The 18,894-nt window shown below is 36.0% G+C and overlaps 2 protein-coding genes across 5 annotated transcripts in view; one reads left to right on the forward strand and one right to left on the reverse strand.

The window, feature by feature from the left end:
• Positions 1-4,650: 4,650 nt before the first annotated feature.
• LOC149787391 (uncharacterized) overlaps positions 4,651-18,894 on the forward strand; it is a 48,824-nt gene continuing 34,580 nt past the window's right edge. For both annotated transcript variants that reach the window (XR_016425161.1, XM_089977976.1), the window contains exon 1: positions 4,651-4,768. The gene's annotated coding sequence lies outside the window, so the exon portion shown is untranslated. The remainder of the gene's footprint in view (positions 4,769-18,894) is intronic.
• LOC149787392 (DNA-directed RNA polymerase II subunit RPB3-like) overlaps positions 17,664-18,894 on the reverse strand; it is a 49,052-nt gene continuing 47,821 nt past the window's right edge. For all 3 annotated transcript variants that reach the window (XM_089977978.1, XM_089977979.1, XM_089977977.1), the window contains one exon: positions 17,664-18,420. In XM_089977978.1, coding sequence (XP_089834104.1) covers positions 18,239-18,420 — 182 coding nt within the window. In that variant the 3' untranslated portion in view covers positions 17,664-18,238. The remainder of the gene's footprint in view (positions 18,421-18,894) is intronic.

The following is an 18,894-nucleotide window of genomic DNA, read 5'->3' on the forward strand; positions in this document are numbered from 1 at the left end:
ACACGTCTGCCCTATATTATAAGAAATTGATAGTTTTTTGACAGACACTGTTATATATATATATATATATATATATATATATATATATATATATATATATATATATATATATATATATATATATATATATATATTTATATTTATATATATATATATATATATATATATATATATATATATATATATATATATATATATATATATATATATATATCAGATCTGGGTACCGCGAAAAAGAATTCTGCGGTATACCGCGGCATTTCTAAATTTAGCGCAATACGTTCCACGGTATACCTCAGATATATTAGCTATCAACAATTCAACGTTCTGGATCAAAGGCCTGCCACTGCTTAATTTCTGTCTGTCGATAATTGGAAAATATTTTGCTCTGATTTAAAATGAATTAATACAATAGTATATCCATAATATTATTAGGAAAAATATTAATTATCTTAAGATAAATAAATAAAAATATTTCAGTTCAAAATTAAAATCATGCCCCTTCCTCCCCCCCCCCCAACCAATAATTGACAACAGTAAAGAATTTGCTGTGCGTATGTAAACTGTTGTACGAGTCATCATCTAAATGCTGTAACTAAAATGTACGAGTCATCATATAAAAGCGTAACTAAAATGGGACGATTAAGGTATGTTAACTGTTGCACGAGTCATCATCTAAAAGCTGTAACTAAAATGTTGTACGAGTCATCATCTAAAAGCTGTAACTAAAATGGGACGATTAAGGTATGTTAACTGCTGCATGAGTCATCATCTAAAAGCTGTAACTAAAATGTTGTACGAGTCATCATCTAAAAGCTGTAACTAAAATGGGACGATTAAGCTGTAATGTAGCTCTCTGTTAACATTCGACAACCTATTAAAAAAATTTGAAAGTATTGATATTGAAGCCAACACTATATTAGCTATTCTATTGTTATAATATTGAGAAAACAGTAAACATAAACACAATAACTCAACAAAGCAGAACATATTTAGTGGACTTGAGAAAATTACGTAAAATTCAGACATGAAGCAAGCGATCTCCTGAAAATCGTTTTATGATTCTGAGCCTTACAAAGGAATACAAATACTTAACACATTGAATACGCTAGTACATACCTACAACATGACATGTGCTATTTTTGTTTCATTTTTTAATCCGAAATTTTGTCCGAACGTTTTATTTGGCCCGAATATGTTTCACAACATTCCGTTTAGCCACTGTGTTGGTATTCATGACAAGTGACAAACATGTAATTACAAGATCATAAATAAATAGACAAAACATCGTGTGTTTTGTTTTAAATGGGCGTAAAGAACGAATTTGAGGCGGCGCTTGAATATGTCGAGGCCGTCAGGCCGAGATATATGTTCCTACGCCGCATCAAATGAGTTCTATCCCCGACTCGGAAGAAATCATTTATGTGGTTTGTGTTTGCTGCATATCTCGTTTTTAGTCACAGTCTCTTCAAAATTTGCAATGTATACTTTTAAAAATATAAATTAGACATTTCGCTTTTAGTGAAAAAATTGTTCAACCTATAAAATCCCCAGTGTGACGTACGTAACCGAGGTTAAGCCTAGATAGATACTTTGCACTTGTGTCATGAGTCTGTCTGCATTGGTGAGATGGTTATTAACTCTAGCTTTGCATGTTAATAAATGTTGTTTTGGATATATAAAATGATTTAAACTGTAGTCATAAGCAAGTTGATTTGTCCTTACTTCTCTAATGAAAGATAGATTTTTGAAAAGTGTCCCTCCTTCATACACCATTCCTACTGAATATACACGATCTACTTCCATGGAAATGTCAGGGCTAATTTCACAGAATAACAGTACATTCACTTTTATACAGAAAGCTCGTTCTTTTACAGCACTTTCAAACTCTCTATTTTTATTTTCCATAACAGGAAACTATTGATACATTGAACGTAAAGGTTATAATAAAAGCATGTATTTTAACAAATCGAAGATTCGGTCTCTTTCTAACATGCGGTCTATATTTTTAATATTAATTTATACATATTGTTACAAGAAATTCCAAACAATGTTGTCACATTATTCTGTTTTCTTCCCTTTATTCTCTTTGAACTGTCGCAAGAATCAAACATGTAAACATACAATTCCCTCTATGTGCCCCTGTGATGAAACAGTCATTAAAACAGCGTAACAAGATAGAATTCTTCTAAATTTGGGCCCCAAACAAAAGAGTTGCTGCTCTCAATGAAACGTCTACCTTTATGTTACTGGACAAATTCGAGTCCTCTGTAGTATTAATGGCCAAACTGTAAGTCCCTCAACTTGCTTCTTCAAAGATATAATTCCATTGACCATGATTTTTGTTTGAAACTCTGATGCTGAAATGAAGCTAAGTTTGAACAGGAAAGTATTCTCTCTCTCTCTCTCTCTCTCTCTCATGTTTGATGTTCTTCTGAGAACTCACTGACAAACATTCTGTCAAAGATAATGTTGTCCACCCAACTAATTCTAATTTTTCGGCCTAGATACCGTAAAATGCACACAAACTGCTCGTCACTGCTTACGGTACTCTCCCATTATCCTTAGCGGCAAAAACGTCCATTTTCACCCAATATAACTGCATTTCTTAAAATTACAAACGTGTGCTGAGATCTTTAATTAATTTAAAATATATAGCAATAACTCATTCCGGATATTTTATAAGTGAACTATTATTTAATATTTCAAGCTGTACAATTTGTTCCTGGAAGGTTTTACTATACGGGCATTTTAGATGTACGATACTGAATTATAGATTGAACATCTGGATAGGCTGCCAAATCAGTCCTGTTAGATTAAATAGGTCTGTAATAAAATTATATTTGTAATTATTCACAATTAATTTGTGACATATACAACCAGTTTATAAAAAAATGAATATGTTGAACTATATGGTCGTGAGTAATGAAATCATTAAGCTAATATTATTTAAGTCGTAGCAAATTTCCTCGGGAATTTCCGTACATTCCTTACTATCGGAAAATACCGACAAATCTTTATAGTGATACGTACCACTAGAAAAATTATCGCAGTAAATCGGTTTATTATATGCTGATTTTTTCTCTCCATTAACTTGACATTGTCAGAATCGTGCAATATTACCCGATACTGAACTCGCGCGCAAAAACACATATTGCATTCACGTGCATAAAGGAACCTCATTATATTATTAACAAACAATAGACGCAGACGCCATCACTTTTGATTTGTAAACAAATCATGTACACTCGCGTAGTAGGCCTCTTACGTTGTGGTTGTTTAAATTTGTTCTGAACGAAGTAAAGCAAATGTTTCGTGGACTACCTCATACCAGCTGTTTTGGCACATTCCGCGTTAACTTTTTTGATACAATGTTTCGGATTTAGGCTAGATATACAACAGACGCAAGAAAGGGTCCTTAAAAATAAAATACTAGTGACAAAATATATACTGTCTTCTTTAGCTGGTGATAAGAATGGCAAAACTATACTTACAGTGTTACATCCTGAATTTCCTCAAAATGTACTTTCTTAGTTCTGCAAATCTGAATTACAGGAGCCATGTCATAGGTTCTCAGTCTTGATTACACATTTCGAAATTGTACTGTAATTTCGAATATAAGTGGAATTGCATCCTCCTTACTGCATTCAAAATGAAATAAGCATTAAATTCCATAGCGTCTTTTTGATAATTGAAGTTGAAAGACTTCATATTTTCCCCACATTATGATTTCAAACATTCAATGACAGAAACAGAAACACATTTGCAGATGTCAACACGCTTCTCCCTCGCTTCTTCAATCCGATGTATTTCATGTGGAGTTGTCACATATAAATCCAGTCCATAATCACTAAATTTCCTATAAGCGAAAAAAAATAATATCAAAATCCATTCATTCCTGATGAAATGGAAAAGTTGTTGTAATGCGAAATTCATTTACAATATGATTCCAAATTTCAATTTTAACTTAACACGCCATTTTCTTTCGAAAGTTCGCGACTATGTTCAAATTTATCTGGGCGGAGTTATGTGCGCAGTAATAATGTTGTTGTTGTGTAATGATGGATCTGCGCCTGTCTATTTAATTTGGAATACGGCATACATTCAGTTACGTTGTTTCTTGTTGTGTATTTGGTTTATATAATTAAACCTTAGGTAGAATAAGAAAATGAGCATATAATTAAAAGGTTACTGCATTTGAATGGAAAAATATAAACCCGTTTTGTTGGATGGATATACTGCACTCCTAAGGTCGTGCAGTATTTCATCCAAAAAAACTCGTTCATATTTTCCCATACAAATGCAAATGCAGTAACCTATACATACCGGTAACTCCGCGTACCTCTAGTATATATATATATATATATATATATATATATATATATATATATATATATATATATATATATATATATATATATATATATATATATATATATATAACGCTTATGTGACTTTTTCATAACTATGTGTTTCCACAGGTGTTCAAGCAAGTTGTAATCAAATCTTATGAAAATAGTGAGTCTAGTATTGCCGCTTTCTCAGTTAAATGACTAACTGTCAACTCGTTGCATTTGCCATGTTACATATGCCTTTGATGGACAGCTCGTCATATGACCTTAAAAACAGGGTATATTACAGTTTACAATGGTGTGACGTTATCTATGACATCATGACGCAATGGTGATAGATCCGTAGTACGATGGATCCCTAGCGTCATGGAGACCCAAGACAGTGTGCATGGGGTGTAGACAGGATTCCTCAGATGGTAAGAAAATCGTTCTTAACTTTTATGTTCGTTGTACACAAGCTGAAAAGTTGACCTCTCTGCCAAGTGCTACGGATGTTGGGGTCAACTGATGTGTGTGTGTGTGTGTGTGTGTGTGTGTGTGTGTGACTCTTTTTTCAGTGTCCATACAAATTACGATGTTATATATCATAAAATATTCTGAAACCATTTCTAAGATTAGAAATAGCTGCATTATATTTTATAACTTCAAGTGTGTCTCTTTTGAATAGCTTACTGTAAAGAAATGTTCAGTTCTATCTCAATTCAAATAACTCAAGAACAATAAAAAATCTGATCTCTATTATACATCTCTATTATACATACTAGGACAAAAAAAGATTTTCATGGAAGATCAAGAAACAATTGCAATGCATTTATATGCTGACATGTTTGAAAATAGTCTGATAGATTTCCCACTGTATTTGGAGTGAATGATGTGAAACACTTCTTCAAATGTAGAGAATTCATTTATTATAAGAATTAAGTATTGCTTCTTTTAACGGTTGGTCTGCTATTTTTTTATATTTATTTTGTTTGATATCATATCATGCACATTTGTACAGTAAAAAACACATAAATATTATTTGTTTTCACTCGTGCATCTATATCTTAAAATTTACAGTCCATCCATGGCTCTCTCTCTCTCTCTCTCTCTCATTACTGTAGTTTGCATACTTACAGGAGGAGGGCATTATGTAAGCTGGAGAACTTATCGACCACCCCATTTCAATTTTGTGTAAGTCAATAAAATACGTTGAAATCAATCTAATGACCCTGCCATCAATCTAATTTTGACCCTGCCAGATTTTACCTCAGCTAACATAATCGAAATTGAATTTCATGTGATTCAAGCGTTAATAAAATAGTCGGCCATTCGTCATATAACATATAACAGCTCTCGTTCATTTCCTATAAAGTTATAAGTAATTTCTTACAATCATGTCAGTCACTGTGCTTTTTGCTTTAAATGAATTGTCATTAATATAATATCCCTTCCTTTATCAGGATAATGCAATAGAGTCCCTTCCTTTATTTGGATAATACAATATAGTCCCTACCTTTATCATTAAAATGCAACAGAGTCCCTTCCTTTATCAGGATAATGCAATAGAGTCCCTTCCTTTAAAAGGAAAATGCAATAGTCACTTCCTTTATTTGGATAATTTAATAGAGTCCCTTCCTTTATCAGGATAATGCAATAGAGTCACTTCCTTTATTTGGATAATTTAATAGAGTCCCTTCCTTTATCAGGAAAATGCAACAGAGTCACTTCCTTTATTTGGATAATTTAATAGAGTCCCTTCCTTTATCAGGATATTGCAATAAAGTCACTTTCTTTACCAGAATAATGCAATAGAATCACTTTTTTATCATAATAATGTAATTCGAGTTATGTATCTATGTGCATTAGGCTTAAAGGCACGTCAACACAATAATGGATACATTTGCCCATTGATGGCTAATTTCTAACAATGCAGTTACAGAACAAAATGCAGGAAGATAAACCCTTCCAAGTGAAGGCAAACATGGAGTACTACGAAATAAAAGAAAAAAACGTTAAGATGTTAAAATTCTGTAAAAAGTATATAACCCCCTCTCCTAACTCCAAACAAACAAAACAACTGGAAAAGGTAAAATAATAAAATCATTAAAAAAAATATAGGGTACAAATTTATTATCATTAGAGTTGTGTAGTTCTGTCAAATAAATGCGATAACAGGTTTAGTCATGCATGCAAACATAACTTTCCAGTGTGTTGCTTATAAGCATTATAGCCATTTTGGCACCTCGTGACTTTAGTCATCTTAGTTTAAAAATAGCATCAATAGCAAATTAACAAACAGAAAGAGAACCGTAAGAACAGGAAACAGATAGCCATAGAAATAGCAAAGTTACCAATCAAGATATTTATTTTACAAAACAGCTAACAATGTAACACATTATAAAACCTAAATGCTGACATTCTATAACCAGAATTGTAAGGATATCATCGATCTATTTCAGCACCATCCTCTCTTCCATGTAGGGGTCTTATAACAGCTATCACATGCTGTTGTTTAGTTCACATTAGTATATTATTGATTTATAGGTTTGATCATTAACTTAGGTTCCACGTCTTTCTTCTATTTTAAAGATAATATGGAAGTTGACAAACATGTATCTGTAGTCTTGTCTCAACTGTTAATGGTCAGTTCTAAACTTTCATTCCCCCAAAGTCCCAACTGTTAATGGTCAGTTCTAAACTTTCATTCCCCCAGCGTCCCAACTGTTAATGGTCAGTTCTAAACTTTCATTCCCCCAAAGTCCCAACTGTTTGTTGGTCACTTCTAAACTTTCATTCCCCCAGCGTCCCAATTGTTAATTGGTCAATTCTAAACTTTCATTCCCCCAAAGTCCCAACTGTTTGTTGGTCACTTCTAAACTTTCATTCCCCCAGCGTCCCAATTGTTAATTGGTCAGTTCTAAACTTTCATTGCTCCAGCGTCCCAACTGGTAATTGGTCAGTTTTTAACTTTCATTCCCCCAGCGTCCCAATTGTTAATTGGTCAGTTCTAAACTTTCATTCCCCCAGCGTCCCAACTGTTAATTGGTCAGTTCTAAACTTTCATTCCCCCAGCGTCCCAACTGTTAATTGGTCAGTTCTAAACTATCATTTCCCCAGCGTCCCAATTGTTAATTGGTCAGTTCTAAACTTTCATTCCCCCAGCGTCCCAACTGTTAATTGGTGAATTCTAAACTTTCATTCCCCCAGCGTCCCAATTGTCAATTGGTCAGTTCTAAACTTTCATTCCCCAAGCGTCCCAATTGTTAATTGGTCAGTTCTAAACTTTCATTCCCCCAGCGTCCCAATTGTTAATTGGTCAGTTCTAAACTTTCATTGCCCCAGCGTCCCAACTGTTAATTGGTCATTTTTAAACTTTCATTCCCCCAGCGTCCCAATTGTTAATTGGTCAGTTTTAGACTTTCATTCCCCCAGCGTCCCAACTGTTAATTGGTCAGTTCTAAACGTTCATTCCCCCAGCGTCCCAACTGTTAATTGGTCAGTTCCAAACTTTCATTCCCCCAGCGTCATAACTGTTAATTGGTCAATTATAAACTTTCATTCCCCCAGCGTCCCAACTGTTAATGGTCAGTTCTAAACTTTCATTCAGTAATTAATGTACCGAGCTTGACCACGTAGCATTAACTTTTGATACTGTCATTCCACTCTTGATGTGAACGGTTGAAACAAACCTCCTAAGGTTTATATAATAATCCAAGAGACGTGCTAGTGAGTACAAGGTTTCGAATATTTAGGAAACAAAATTTGTGCAATTTCTCACTGACAAGTGCAAAGTTATATAAATCTAAAACTGAATATATGATTAGAACCTAAATACAAAGTGACAAGAATTTAAGACTTGCCTATCCTCGTCTACTCTAGATAAATAAAACTGTTAGAATGAATAAATTTGAAGAAACATTTTTATTTGCTACTAGCCCATTGCATGCACTGCATATAATTAAAATAAAAAGAAAAATGATTTGTATATTTATCTTTGTATACGTGAATCAAATACATTTAAAGTGATAGCTTTGTTTATGTTTTTGTATGCGAACCATATATCGTTATTCACCACTGCGAGGGCAAGCAGAAGAGTGATCTCAATGGACATAACGGTTCGGTCTTCCTTAAGTACTATCTTTGGATCAAGCAGTATGACACTCAGATGAAATGTCCAGTGTATACAGGAACTGATTTACAGATTCTGGTTACCCATGAATGGTAGCCTGTTCTTGGCAATGAAAGCAAGTGTCGCTATGCGTAATACTGGCCCATGTTGCCGGAACTGCATGTAGACGAGTTCGCCAATATAACGTGTATTCACTGATTCTTCCTTCCATTCGCCAATGTAGTTAGGAGGCAAGATTCATACCAGGTGCACCAATGAGGCTCTTGAGAGAAGTTCAAATGGTGTCTTGTTCAGCCAGGGTAGTACCCATGATAGATTCCACTTAAGCAAGGATTCAACGTCATTGGACATGCGTAATATAAAATGGACAAAAGCTCAGATAGGTCTTTGGTTTGCCCGATATCCTGTCTTCCATGATAACGCAGTGTACCAGTGATCGTTGAACGGATGGTTTTAATTACAATTTGTGCTAATTGTTTCTCATCAAAGAACAAAAGGAGGTTAGCTATTGAGGTATGAATGCATGCAGTGCTATAAAGTGGTCTTGTGTGCACCACTGTGAAAATTTACTACACTGCCCTTGCACGCATTTAAGACGGAGAGGCAATTTCACTTCTACACCACTGATTGCAGCAACCTTTTTCTCCTGAGGTTGTATTTTAATAAGATCCTGACGTGCAGGTTCAGGAACTCTGTTTTGAGATTAAACACCTGCTGTACTAGTAGCTGATTAATGCAGGAACTCTGTTTTGGGATTAAACACCTACCGTCGTAGCTGCTTAATGCAGGAACTCTGTTTTGGGATTAAACACCTACTGTACTAGCAGCTGATTAATGCAGGAACTCTGTTTTGGGATTAAACACCTACCATCGTAGTTGCTTAATGCACACGAGGGAATATGTTGTCTACAGGCGATTATATTGAGAGATTGATGAGGCTGATTCAATATTCCCATTTTAGTGGAGTAATCAGGGCGAGGGGACATTCAGATTATTTTCATTCCGAAATCAACTTCGGAAGCTGGGGTGTTAAAGAAGCGTATACCTTTAGCCGTTCCAATCTCCATAAAGAGCATCGATTATCCAGGCCATTGTATCCCGGACTGGTGAGACTAAGTTTGGGATCTTGGCATTACACCTTGTTGCCAATAGGTCCATCATAGACAGTGCTGGATTTAGGACAAATGAGGCCCTGTGCTAGTTAAGTTATGAGGCCCCTTACTTGGGCCCTGAAAGAGGTAGGCCCGGTAGGCCTACACAGGTAGTCAGGCATACATACTCAGGAAGTTTAGGACGTTTTGACTTTTGAAAAGCATTTGAAAAATTCATCGTAAAATTTTTTTTGCCAGGAAGATGGGGCCTCCTGGCCAACGGGGCCATGTGCTTAAGCACACCTAAGCACAATGGTAAATCCGGTACTGACCATAGGTCGATATCATCGGGCACTTACTGAGTGACAACCGATGAATGAAGAGACCATTCCGTTTGCACTAATTTGTTCTTGCGGGACAATTAATCCGCCAATACATTAGCCAGCCTAGAATATGTCGACTTTGGACGTTGATTTTTGTCGTGGAAGACACCATTTTAGAAAATCCCAAACAAAAATACAATGGGTCTGGGGAATTGGTTCCTCCTTACTGTTTGAGATAAGTCACCACATTGGAGTTATCGGACAGAATATGAACTTCATTCAAACGTAGGTTCTCCAGCCACCAAAGAAAAATTTTCATACCGGTTTTAAACACTGGTATCCCAAAATGATAGGAGACTTGCCTCCACACTAGTCCGCTGTGGTCGCATCTGTACAGATCGTGATTGCTGGAGGTTGTACTTGCAGAGGTGTCCACGACGTAAGCCCAGTGAGGTTTCCCTACCTGCAAGATGTAACCTTATATTGTGCAGATTGTGAAATTCGATCCAACGGTCAAGATCCATCTTCCATTTGGATCATACAATTATTGTAATGGGAGCCCAACAAAGCGACATAGGACTAACACGGCCCCTGTTGCATGAGCAGACCTAGCAGGAGAAGGTATTCTCTAGTGGGTAGATTGTTCGGTATAGGCAAGGAATCAACCATTGCACTAATTCGATTCTCGTTCCTGGGGGGGGGGATTTACTCTGTTTACTGAATGCTGAGTTCCAGGTCTAGATCTTGAAATGGTACGAGGTCGGAGCAACCCTTGTTGGCGTGGAGATTGAGAATGAAAAGGAGTGTAACAAGTGACATCATGACTTAGTCCAAGATATAACAAGCCTGCTGTTTTGTAACCAGTTTTTGTAGACAAATCACAGGCTCCTCGAGTGGGGACGTTATGTCATGCCTCATAGAAGTCCACACTAATTGCGTAGTCTCCCCAATGTACAGCATGTATTACCTGTTGTTGCATTCCAATCGTGAACCAAAGAACGCGAAAGAGTTGACTGAATGAACTTAGGTTGCCTCGTTTGTAGCTGAATGCACTCTGTGATAAGGAGGAGATGCGCAGAACGTGATACCGAGTTCCTCAGAAACCACTTGTTGGGTCCATATGTCGTTATGACAAATATTCCCCCATTTGGCAGCGAAACAATGTTGCTTTCCCTCTACCAGGATCTATGGTAAGGGGGATGGGGAGTCTGAAAGTTATGTAATTTGAGATAGGGAAGGTCTCGCAAAGAGTAACGCTTGAGAAAACGATCGCCCTCTGTTTGCCTTCTCTTCCACTTTTGTTCGGAAGAACTGGTTTGATCATTGTAATTTCGGTAAGACTGCGTCCAGAGCTCTATGTAGGCCCATGCGACCTTTTGTTGATTGCCTTGTAAATCCCTCCGCTGTAGCTGAGACTGTGATGGATGGAAAGAATGTATCCTTGGTGGCTTGTGGTGAATTCTGTCAACTGATCATTAAAATGGAGATTAGATGATTAAAGTTGCGATCGTAGATTGGCTTATGATGGTCTTTAAAGAAAGGTGGAGGTAGAAAGCACTGCGTCTCGTTTCATCAGTTGTAAGTTCATAGCTGCTATTACGGTCATAGTATATTGTATCTCTATGTTTATGAGGTGGGTCATCCTACAACAGGCTTCTGTGCATGTCCGGTGAGATTCGGGGTGGGCTAATGTAAGTTGTGTTCCGACTATTGAAAGATAGTGATATTTGATCCAATATAGATCTCACGGTTACTACGTTACGAATCAACTAATGAGAATCCAAATGGATAAATGTTACGTAGGGCTTGTAGAACCACCGACAACAGTTCAACGTAAGGCGTCAACGAGAAGAAGCGCCCGTTGACGACGTAAGCAGCCGAAAATGGCAGTAACTCTGTCGTATTGTAAAAGTAGCTGAGATTAGATTCTTACTTTGTCAATGATCACCTGATTTCGGAACTCTAAGCCAGGCACGTGCTGTAGAGTAATAAGGAGGACTGAACTCATATGGAAGTGGGCATAAAACTTCTTGTCTGAACCTGTAAGATCTAATAAGGACAAGAGACCTTAAGAGCCAGTCTTGTCGTTTTTGGATTGGGTAGTGAAGCCGATGTCTCCTTTGCTACCGGAAAAGTAGTTGGATAAGAATGTCGAGGATGGCGGCTAGCTACACTTGCAGCACTTATGAGTTTGATCCCGTTACTTCCAAGGTGTCGCTTGGTAGAGGCTCACATTGGGTGGCAAAGACTTCAGGAGGGGTGAAGAGATATCTCTTGGAAACTGCCCAATAAGTTGGATGCAGAAAGTGTCTAAAGGTACTATAGGGGTTCGACTGCTCCATGAGAGTGCCGATATATGCTGTACGTCGTCCACGGGAAGTGCCTAAAATGCACTATACGGGTTAGCCTAATCCATGAGTACCTGCATATACTGGACATCGTCTTCAGGAAGCGCCTAAACAGATCTGGACCATGTTGGTTTGACTGCTGTATAACTGGATTCATGAATTGAGTTCTTGGGTGCTAAGGCACTAAGCTGGGTATCGTACCCAGGAAGTACCTAATGGTAATATGCTTGTCTTGGAACTGGACATCATTTCTCTGATGGCTGACATTGTATGACTGATTACGATCGTGGACCATTGCAATGAGAGCTATGCTGTCGAGTCCAGTCGTGAAGGAACAAAGCCTTCTGGGATGGCATGGCTTTATCCAGATCTTGAGGTTCGGGCAGTGTACCGGATGTTTGATCAACGTAATTCTGAAATGTAACATAGGCTGTTGTTTCTCTCGAGCTCGTTCCCTACCAAATGATATGGGAATGAACTATTGTGTGCTTGCTGATATATTCGTCTCTCAAGGTATACTTTTGCGCCTTCCCCTTTAGTAACATAGAATTGCCGTCCATTGACTTCTCTCCATCATAGGAAAGTCTGACGAGTATTCACCGAATGACAACCAGAGACAACTACAAGTATAAAGTGGATGTTGTGAGTAAACCATGTATAGAAAACTTACCTATATGTATCTAACCACTGTGGAAACTATACAGTAATATAAATGAATCTTCAATACATACCAAAAGATGCACGTAAAAAAGGCACTGAAGCACAATTACTTATACTTACTAAGTGGATTCTACAACATCCATTGTGAGACAATGTTCCTTGTATGAAAGGAACAATGAAGTTCTATACAGGTAAAATCAGTAAAGTGTCATATATGTATCTATGAAGTGGACACTAAGACAATATCGAAAAGTTACCTTGATATATCCGGACACAGCGAAAATAATACAGCAATATTAAATGTGTTTCTATACTATGCACCAGACTTGCACATATTAATATGGTCATAGCAATTTGAGGGGACACAATCACAAACTGTGCAGGTATATACCAAAAGTACCCAAGTGTGGAAATATGGCAAAGTGATAACACTAAAAAGTTAGTAATTTTGTCGTCAATGATAGATAAAACAGAAACGTTGGAAATTTATTGATGGAGTAAACATCAATGATAAAACTCCTCCAACCTGTTGTAGGTAAAGATTTTCAAAACTGCTTGCACGGATTTTGCAGGGCATCTGTCTGTAGAGAGCGTCTCACTTTGCACAAACAGAAGTAGTAACTGATGATTTTACATGATTTGGCACCAATCCTGGTATAAAGGGAAGATCACTCTAATCGTGACTAAGGGTGAGCAGATAACCTTTAGCTTTTTATCAAAAAGTTTTAATCTAGGAGAGCTGGATTTGTGCGGTACTAGAAATTTTCCAAAAGTGTTAAGATCGGGTATCATTTTTGAAAAGGAATTTTTTTACCAGTCACTTGAAGACAAAAATTACAAGACTTGAAACATCACAAAAAATTCCATTACTGGCATAAATAGTTCTTTTTTCTCAAATTTCTACAAAACTAAAGATAAAATTTTGAATGAATCAATGTAAAAAAAATGATGCACAGAAATTTTCTGTGACCCAAGGATATTTAAGCAGATGGTAAAACTTCAAATGTTCAACTAGCCTAACTCTAATATTCATATGGGAATCTGATTTTATTTCCAGCTTTATCAATAAATGAGTGATGTCCATCTTGAAAAGAAAGCTCCAACTACTTCTATTGACATTTTGTTAACTGGCAAATTCTTTGGTATGATGTACAATACAGTGTCTTTGAGTCTGTATTTTGAAGTTTTCTAGCTTGCAATTCTACTTTGAATTTGAATTAGATAATGAATACAAGATCTATCTTCAGTAAAGATGTGCTTATGTTCATGAAACTAAAATTATATATTATATTATATTATATTATATTGCATTATATTATATATTATATTATATTATTTTATATTATATTATATTAACAAAATACAAAGATCAATTTACTTGGGTTCCAAATATTGTGTAGTAAATTTAAATGCAAAGACCTATAATGCATTGGCATATCTGGATCTATGCAGTTTTTTAGGAGTAATCATTGGAATAAAAAAGATTGGGGCAAAATATAGAAAAACAATCCTCCTTCCCTCCAATGGAATGAAGCCATGGTGTCAAGCAATCTGAACAAGACCATTTCTTCATTTTAACTGCTGAGTGTTTAAATCATATATTATTCTGTAGTGCCAAAATTTTCAGAACTGTACAATTATTATTTGGGTCCAACTAGATACTGTAAGAATTCAGAAGTAGCGATACCAACATTTTCAAGATGATCATCATGGCAGCTATACTGGATGTAAGACTGGCACCATTTTCATTTAGGACTGACTAGATATCATGAGCCTTTTGGGGAAGATAACATGTCAATATGATTTTCAATTTAGGAAGATTAGTGATACCAAGATTTTCAAAATCATTGCTATAGTGACCATAATAAATGTCAGATTGGCACCATTTTCATTTATAACCAAATAGACATCATGATAAAATTTCTGTGAAATCTCCATGTTGATATATTGGATGTCCAAGAAGAATTATTTTCATTTAGGACCAATTAGACTTTGTAGGGAATGTGTCTGTAGAGCTTCATTGCAATCCTCCAAGAAGTGTAGTAGTGATACCAATTTTATGCTAATTTCTGATGGACAATAGGCCATCTCGCAAGCTCTTCTGGTCTCCGACTAGAAAGCTACATATAGGAATTTCTTAAATGTTCAAGAAATGAACATATCCACATCATTATTGAATGACACATGTAAGAAAGGGAAATAAGCACTTTTAACCTCTTGGTCCCAGGTCTCCAAATGGGGAATTGCCCCATTATCCTAGATAGGGCCTACGAGATACCCAGCTAAAGCCAAGATAGCCCTCAACTAGCTTATAAAGTTTGTCTTTATTGCAAATTTATAAATTTGAAATGTGCTGTGCTAATCTATTGAAGGCAGCCATGGCACCAAAATATCACAAACGTGTGTGTGAGTAATTTGGATTTTTAATCCATCTTTATCAATTTTTCAGTCATATTGCTACAATGTTTGCAGTATGGCAGTATATAGTGATGTCTACCCAAGTCCACTGGGGCATTATGCTGCAGACATGTAGCATCATGTCCCACCCAAACCCATTATCTTTAGCATCATGTCCCACCCAAACCCATTATCTTTAGCATCATGTCCCACCCAAACCCATTATCTTGGCACCAGGCTGACCAGTCCTAACACTAACCTCTTAATGTTGAGCGCCTAGCAAGGCAGCTGTTAGTACCAATTTTATAAGTTTTTGGCATGACTTGGTCGCGGTTCAAACCGGTGACCTCCCACATCCGAGGTGAATGCTTTAATCAATAAGCCATTGAAGCAGTCCTTATCACAAACATGTTACTATGCTAATGTAAAGAAAGCAGAAATAGCCAGAATGTTAAACCCATCCTCAGAACATCTCAAACATGTCAGCTGTACTTATCAACACAAGGCATCAAAGACTAGAATGTTAAATCCACCCTCAAAACATCTCAGATATGTCAAAGCTCGAACTAATTAATGCACTGAATATAAAAGGAATAAATTTACAAAGAGAATTGACAAAAATAAATTTAAAGCATATAATTAAACATTTAAACTCAACAGTGTCAATTTTCCCTGCCTGTGATCTTGACCCTTCAATTATGTGAGAATGCCAGGAATGAATTTTCTTTGGACAATTCTGTGATATTGTAACTATGTACAAAATATATGAAGGCATTATGAAATGTAAACACTACTAAACTTCATACAATAGACTTTCACCAAAAATGTCAAAGTTGGGTGACAGCATCAAAAAATGAATTGTTGTTGCTATTGAAAAAAAGACATCTCAAATACATAAAGAATCAATTAAATGGTTTAAAAATCATTAACCAAAATGCTGATGAAAAAAAAGTCTTCTGCAGGTGATTCTTAGCCTCAAGGTTACAGGGGTGGGAGTGTCTAGAAGAACAGCCTACTTCATAATTAGACAGCCCATGTATGAATGTAATCCACTTAACAATCTGCTCTATAATTAAACAGCCCTTGCATGAACATAATCCACAGAACAATCTGCTCCGTAATTAGACAGCCCTTGCATGAACATAATCCACTGAACAATCTGCTCTATAATTAAACAGCCCTTGCATGAACATAATCCACAGAACAATCTGCTCCGTAATTAGACAGCCCACGTATGAATATAAACCACAGAACAATCTGCTCTGTAATTAGACAGCCCACGTATGAACATAAACCACTGAACAATCTGCTCCATAATTAGACAGCCCATGTATGAACATAATCCACACAAAAATGTGCTTCATAATAAAGACAGTCCAGGTATGGACCACTGCTAGAGTGAAACTGCCAATGCAGTGCACACAATGTCATGCCTTTAAAATAAATTCCATACTCTCTCATAATCAATGCTATTTTCAAAGTTTATGGGTAAAAGTCAGAAAAATCTTTTCATAGTTTATCTAGTGTATCTCTTTTATTTTAATATAATGCCATATTTTTCTTGAAGAGTAAATTTTGAAAAGAATTATTACATACATGTCATAATGTTCTAGTGTTCTGCATTGTACATGTCATAATGTTCTAGTGTTCATCATTGTACATGTCTGATATAAACAGTAAAGCATTCAACTGTAGTTTCTTATCGAATTTTATGTGCATTATTACTTTCAATAATTTCTTGAAAGTGGGTATTATAAATAGTATAGAAATAAAAGGGAAACTCTGACAAATTATTAAACAGCACAAAAAACACATTTATGAAATATCATTTATTGAGAATGAAAATCAAAGTTACTGCTTGATGAAAATTAGTATGTAAATGTAAACTGTGGCTAGGCAATTTTTTGTGATCTACGCTACATAAAGGACAGAGTAGGGAGATATCTATAAAATTTAGAACATCATTTTTTTCTATGTTATGCATATTTGTCTTATGTAACCCTAGCAAGGCCACTGATAAATATAACAAGAAATGTTACCACTGTATAGTTTGTACAGGTAAAGGTATGAAATTTACATCTGCCATGGTCAGCTTTACGCTGTCAGGGTTTCTCCAGTTTGTTTAATGTGTTGACTTATGGAAAGAATACAATAGAATCAGTAAGGGGTGCCATAAAACCCACTACAGCTGCAATAAAATCTGTGATGGTCTTCCACTAGATTGAGTTGATTGCCACTAGAATGGGTGGAAATCCACCAGAATGAGTTGACTCCACTATTCACAGTGGGCACTTAATCCCCCACAATGCATGTACTGTATGTCTCTCTTGTCCACTTATGTGGGATAAACAATGTTAACTATCGTCAATAACTATATAACATTTTTAGTCAAGTTGCAAAGTTTTATTCATCAGTGAATCATAATAAACAGAATTCTCTGCAGACATGAATTAACATAAAAATAATGTTTCTTCGATAAACATGCTAGAATTCATGAATTTTGGATACAAAGACTGATACAATTTTTAATTCTTAACTCCAAAAGCTGAAATCATACATATACAAATCAAAGAAATGAAATAAGTATTCTGGAATCACAAAGACAAAGAGACTGATACAAGGTCAAGGCCATGAAAATATGTAGATACTCTCTACAAACATCCTAAAATGTAGGTATGGCCAAAAAAAACCAAGATGATTCAAAATGGCATGTGGCATTTCATGTAACTCATCAAAGGCAACATAATTATTTAATGATGAAATAGCTATGTCAGCATGCTGTACATCAAATAGCTATGGGAAGATCACCCTAAATTTCCTGGCTCAGTTGAAACTACAGTTATGAAGTCCAGATTAAATGTTAAAAACCTGGCATGTCCTATGGCTAGAACACGGCTTAGACATCGTTGTGAGTAAGTTGACACAGCAGTAGTGATCTGACGGCCCTGAGAAAAGGTCAAGATATGGTCAAGACGTCACTCTGGATCTCATGGCTAAGCTGAGTTTGAAGGTCACTCAACTTTTTCTTCAGCACAGCCAGAGCAGTGAATACAATTGTCTCTGGTTTGAGTGATCCACAGGACTCCACATTAATGAAATACTTGTTGGGTTTGCCAGATGGATCAAATGGTGCTTGAGCTGAAATATAAAATTGTCAAACTGTGTTAAGCATGTTTTGAGAATAACTGCTTTTTAAGGTTATTTATTGTTAGTAACAGTGGTTATAATTGATGGTAGAACGTTATCTGTACATACCTGAATGGCCTTTTTTACCAGCAAGCTCTGTCAAATTTAACTGAGTTCTGTTCAGCAGTTTGATAAATATTGTGTCAGTACTGAACACATCGTCTTTTGGCATTGTCATCATGTATGTAAATCTGAAAGATTTTCTACAATGCTTTCCGTCAAATTTTGGTCAATTTCTGTCAAGTGATTCTTGAGAATAGATCTTTAACATTTTTCATATTTATAGTAACTGATGCAATATCTGATGGCAGAACAGCTTTTATACAAAACTGAAAAGTATTTATATCATAGTACTTTCCGTCCAACCTGGTTGAATCGTGATTTATAATTTTTGGTATACATTTTAAATGCCCTACTACCAGGATC

The sequence above is a fragment of the Sinohyriopsis cumingii genome, chromosome 12 (assembly GCF_028554795.1).
Source record: "Sinohyriopsis cumingii isolate HCF-2022 chromosome 12, ASM2855479v2, whole genome shotgun sequence".
NCBI lineage: Eukaryota > Metazoa > Mollusca > Bivalvia > Unionida > Unionidae > Sinohyriopsis > Sinohyriopsis cumingii.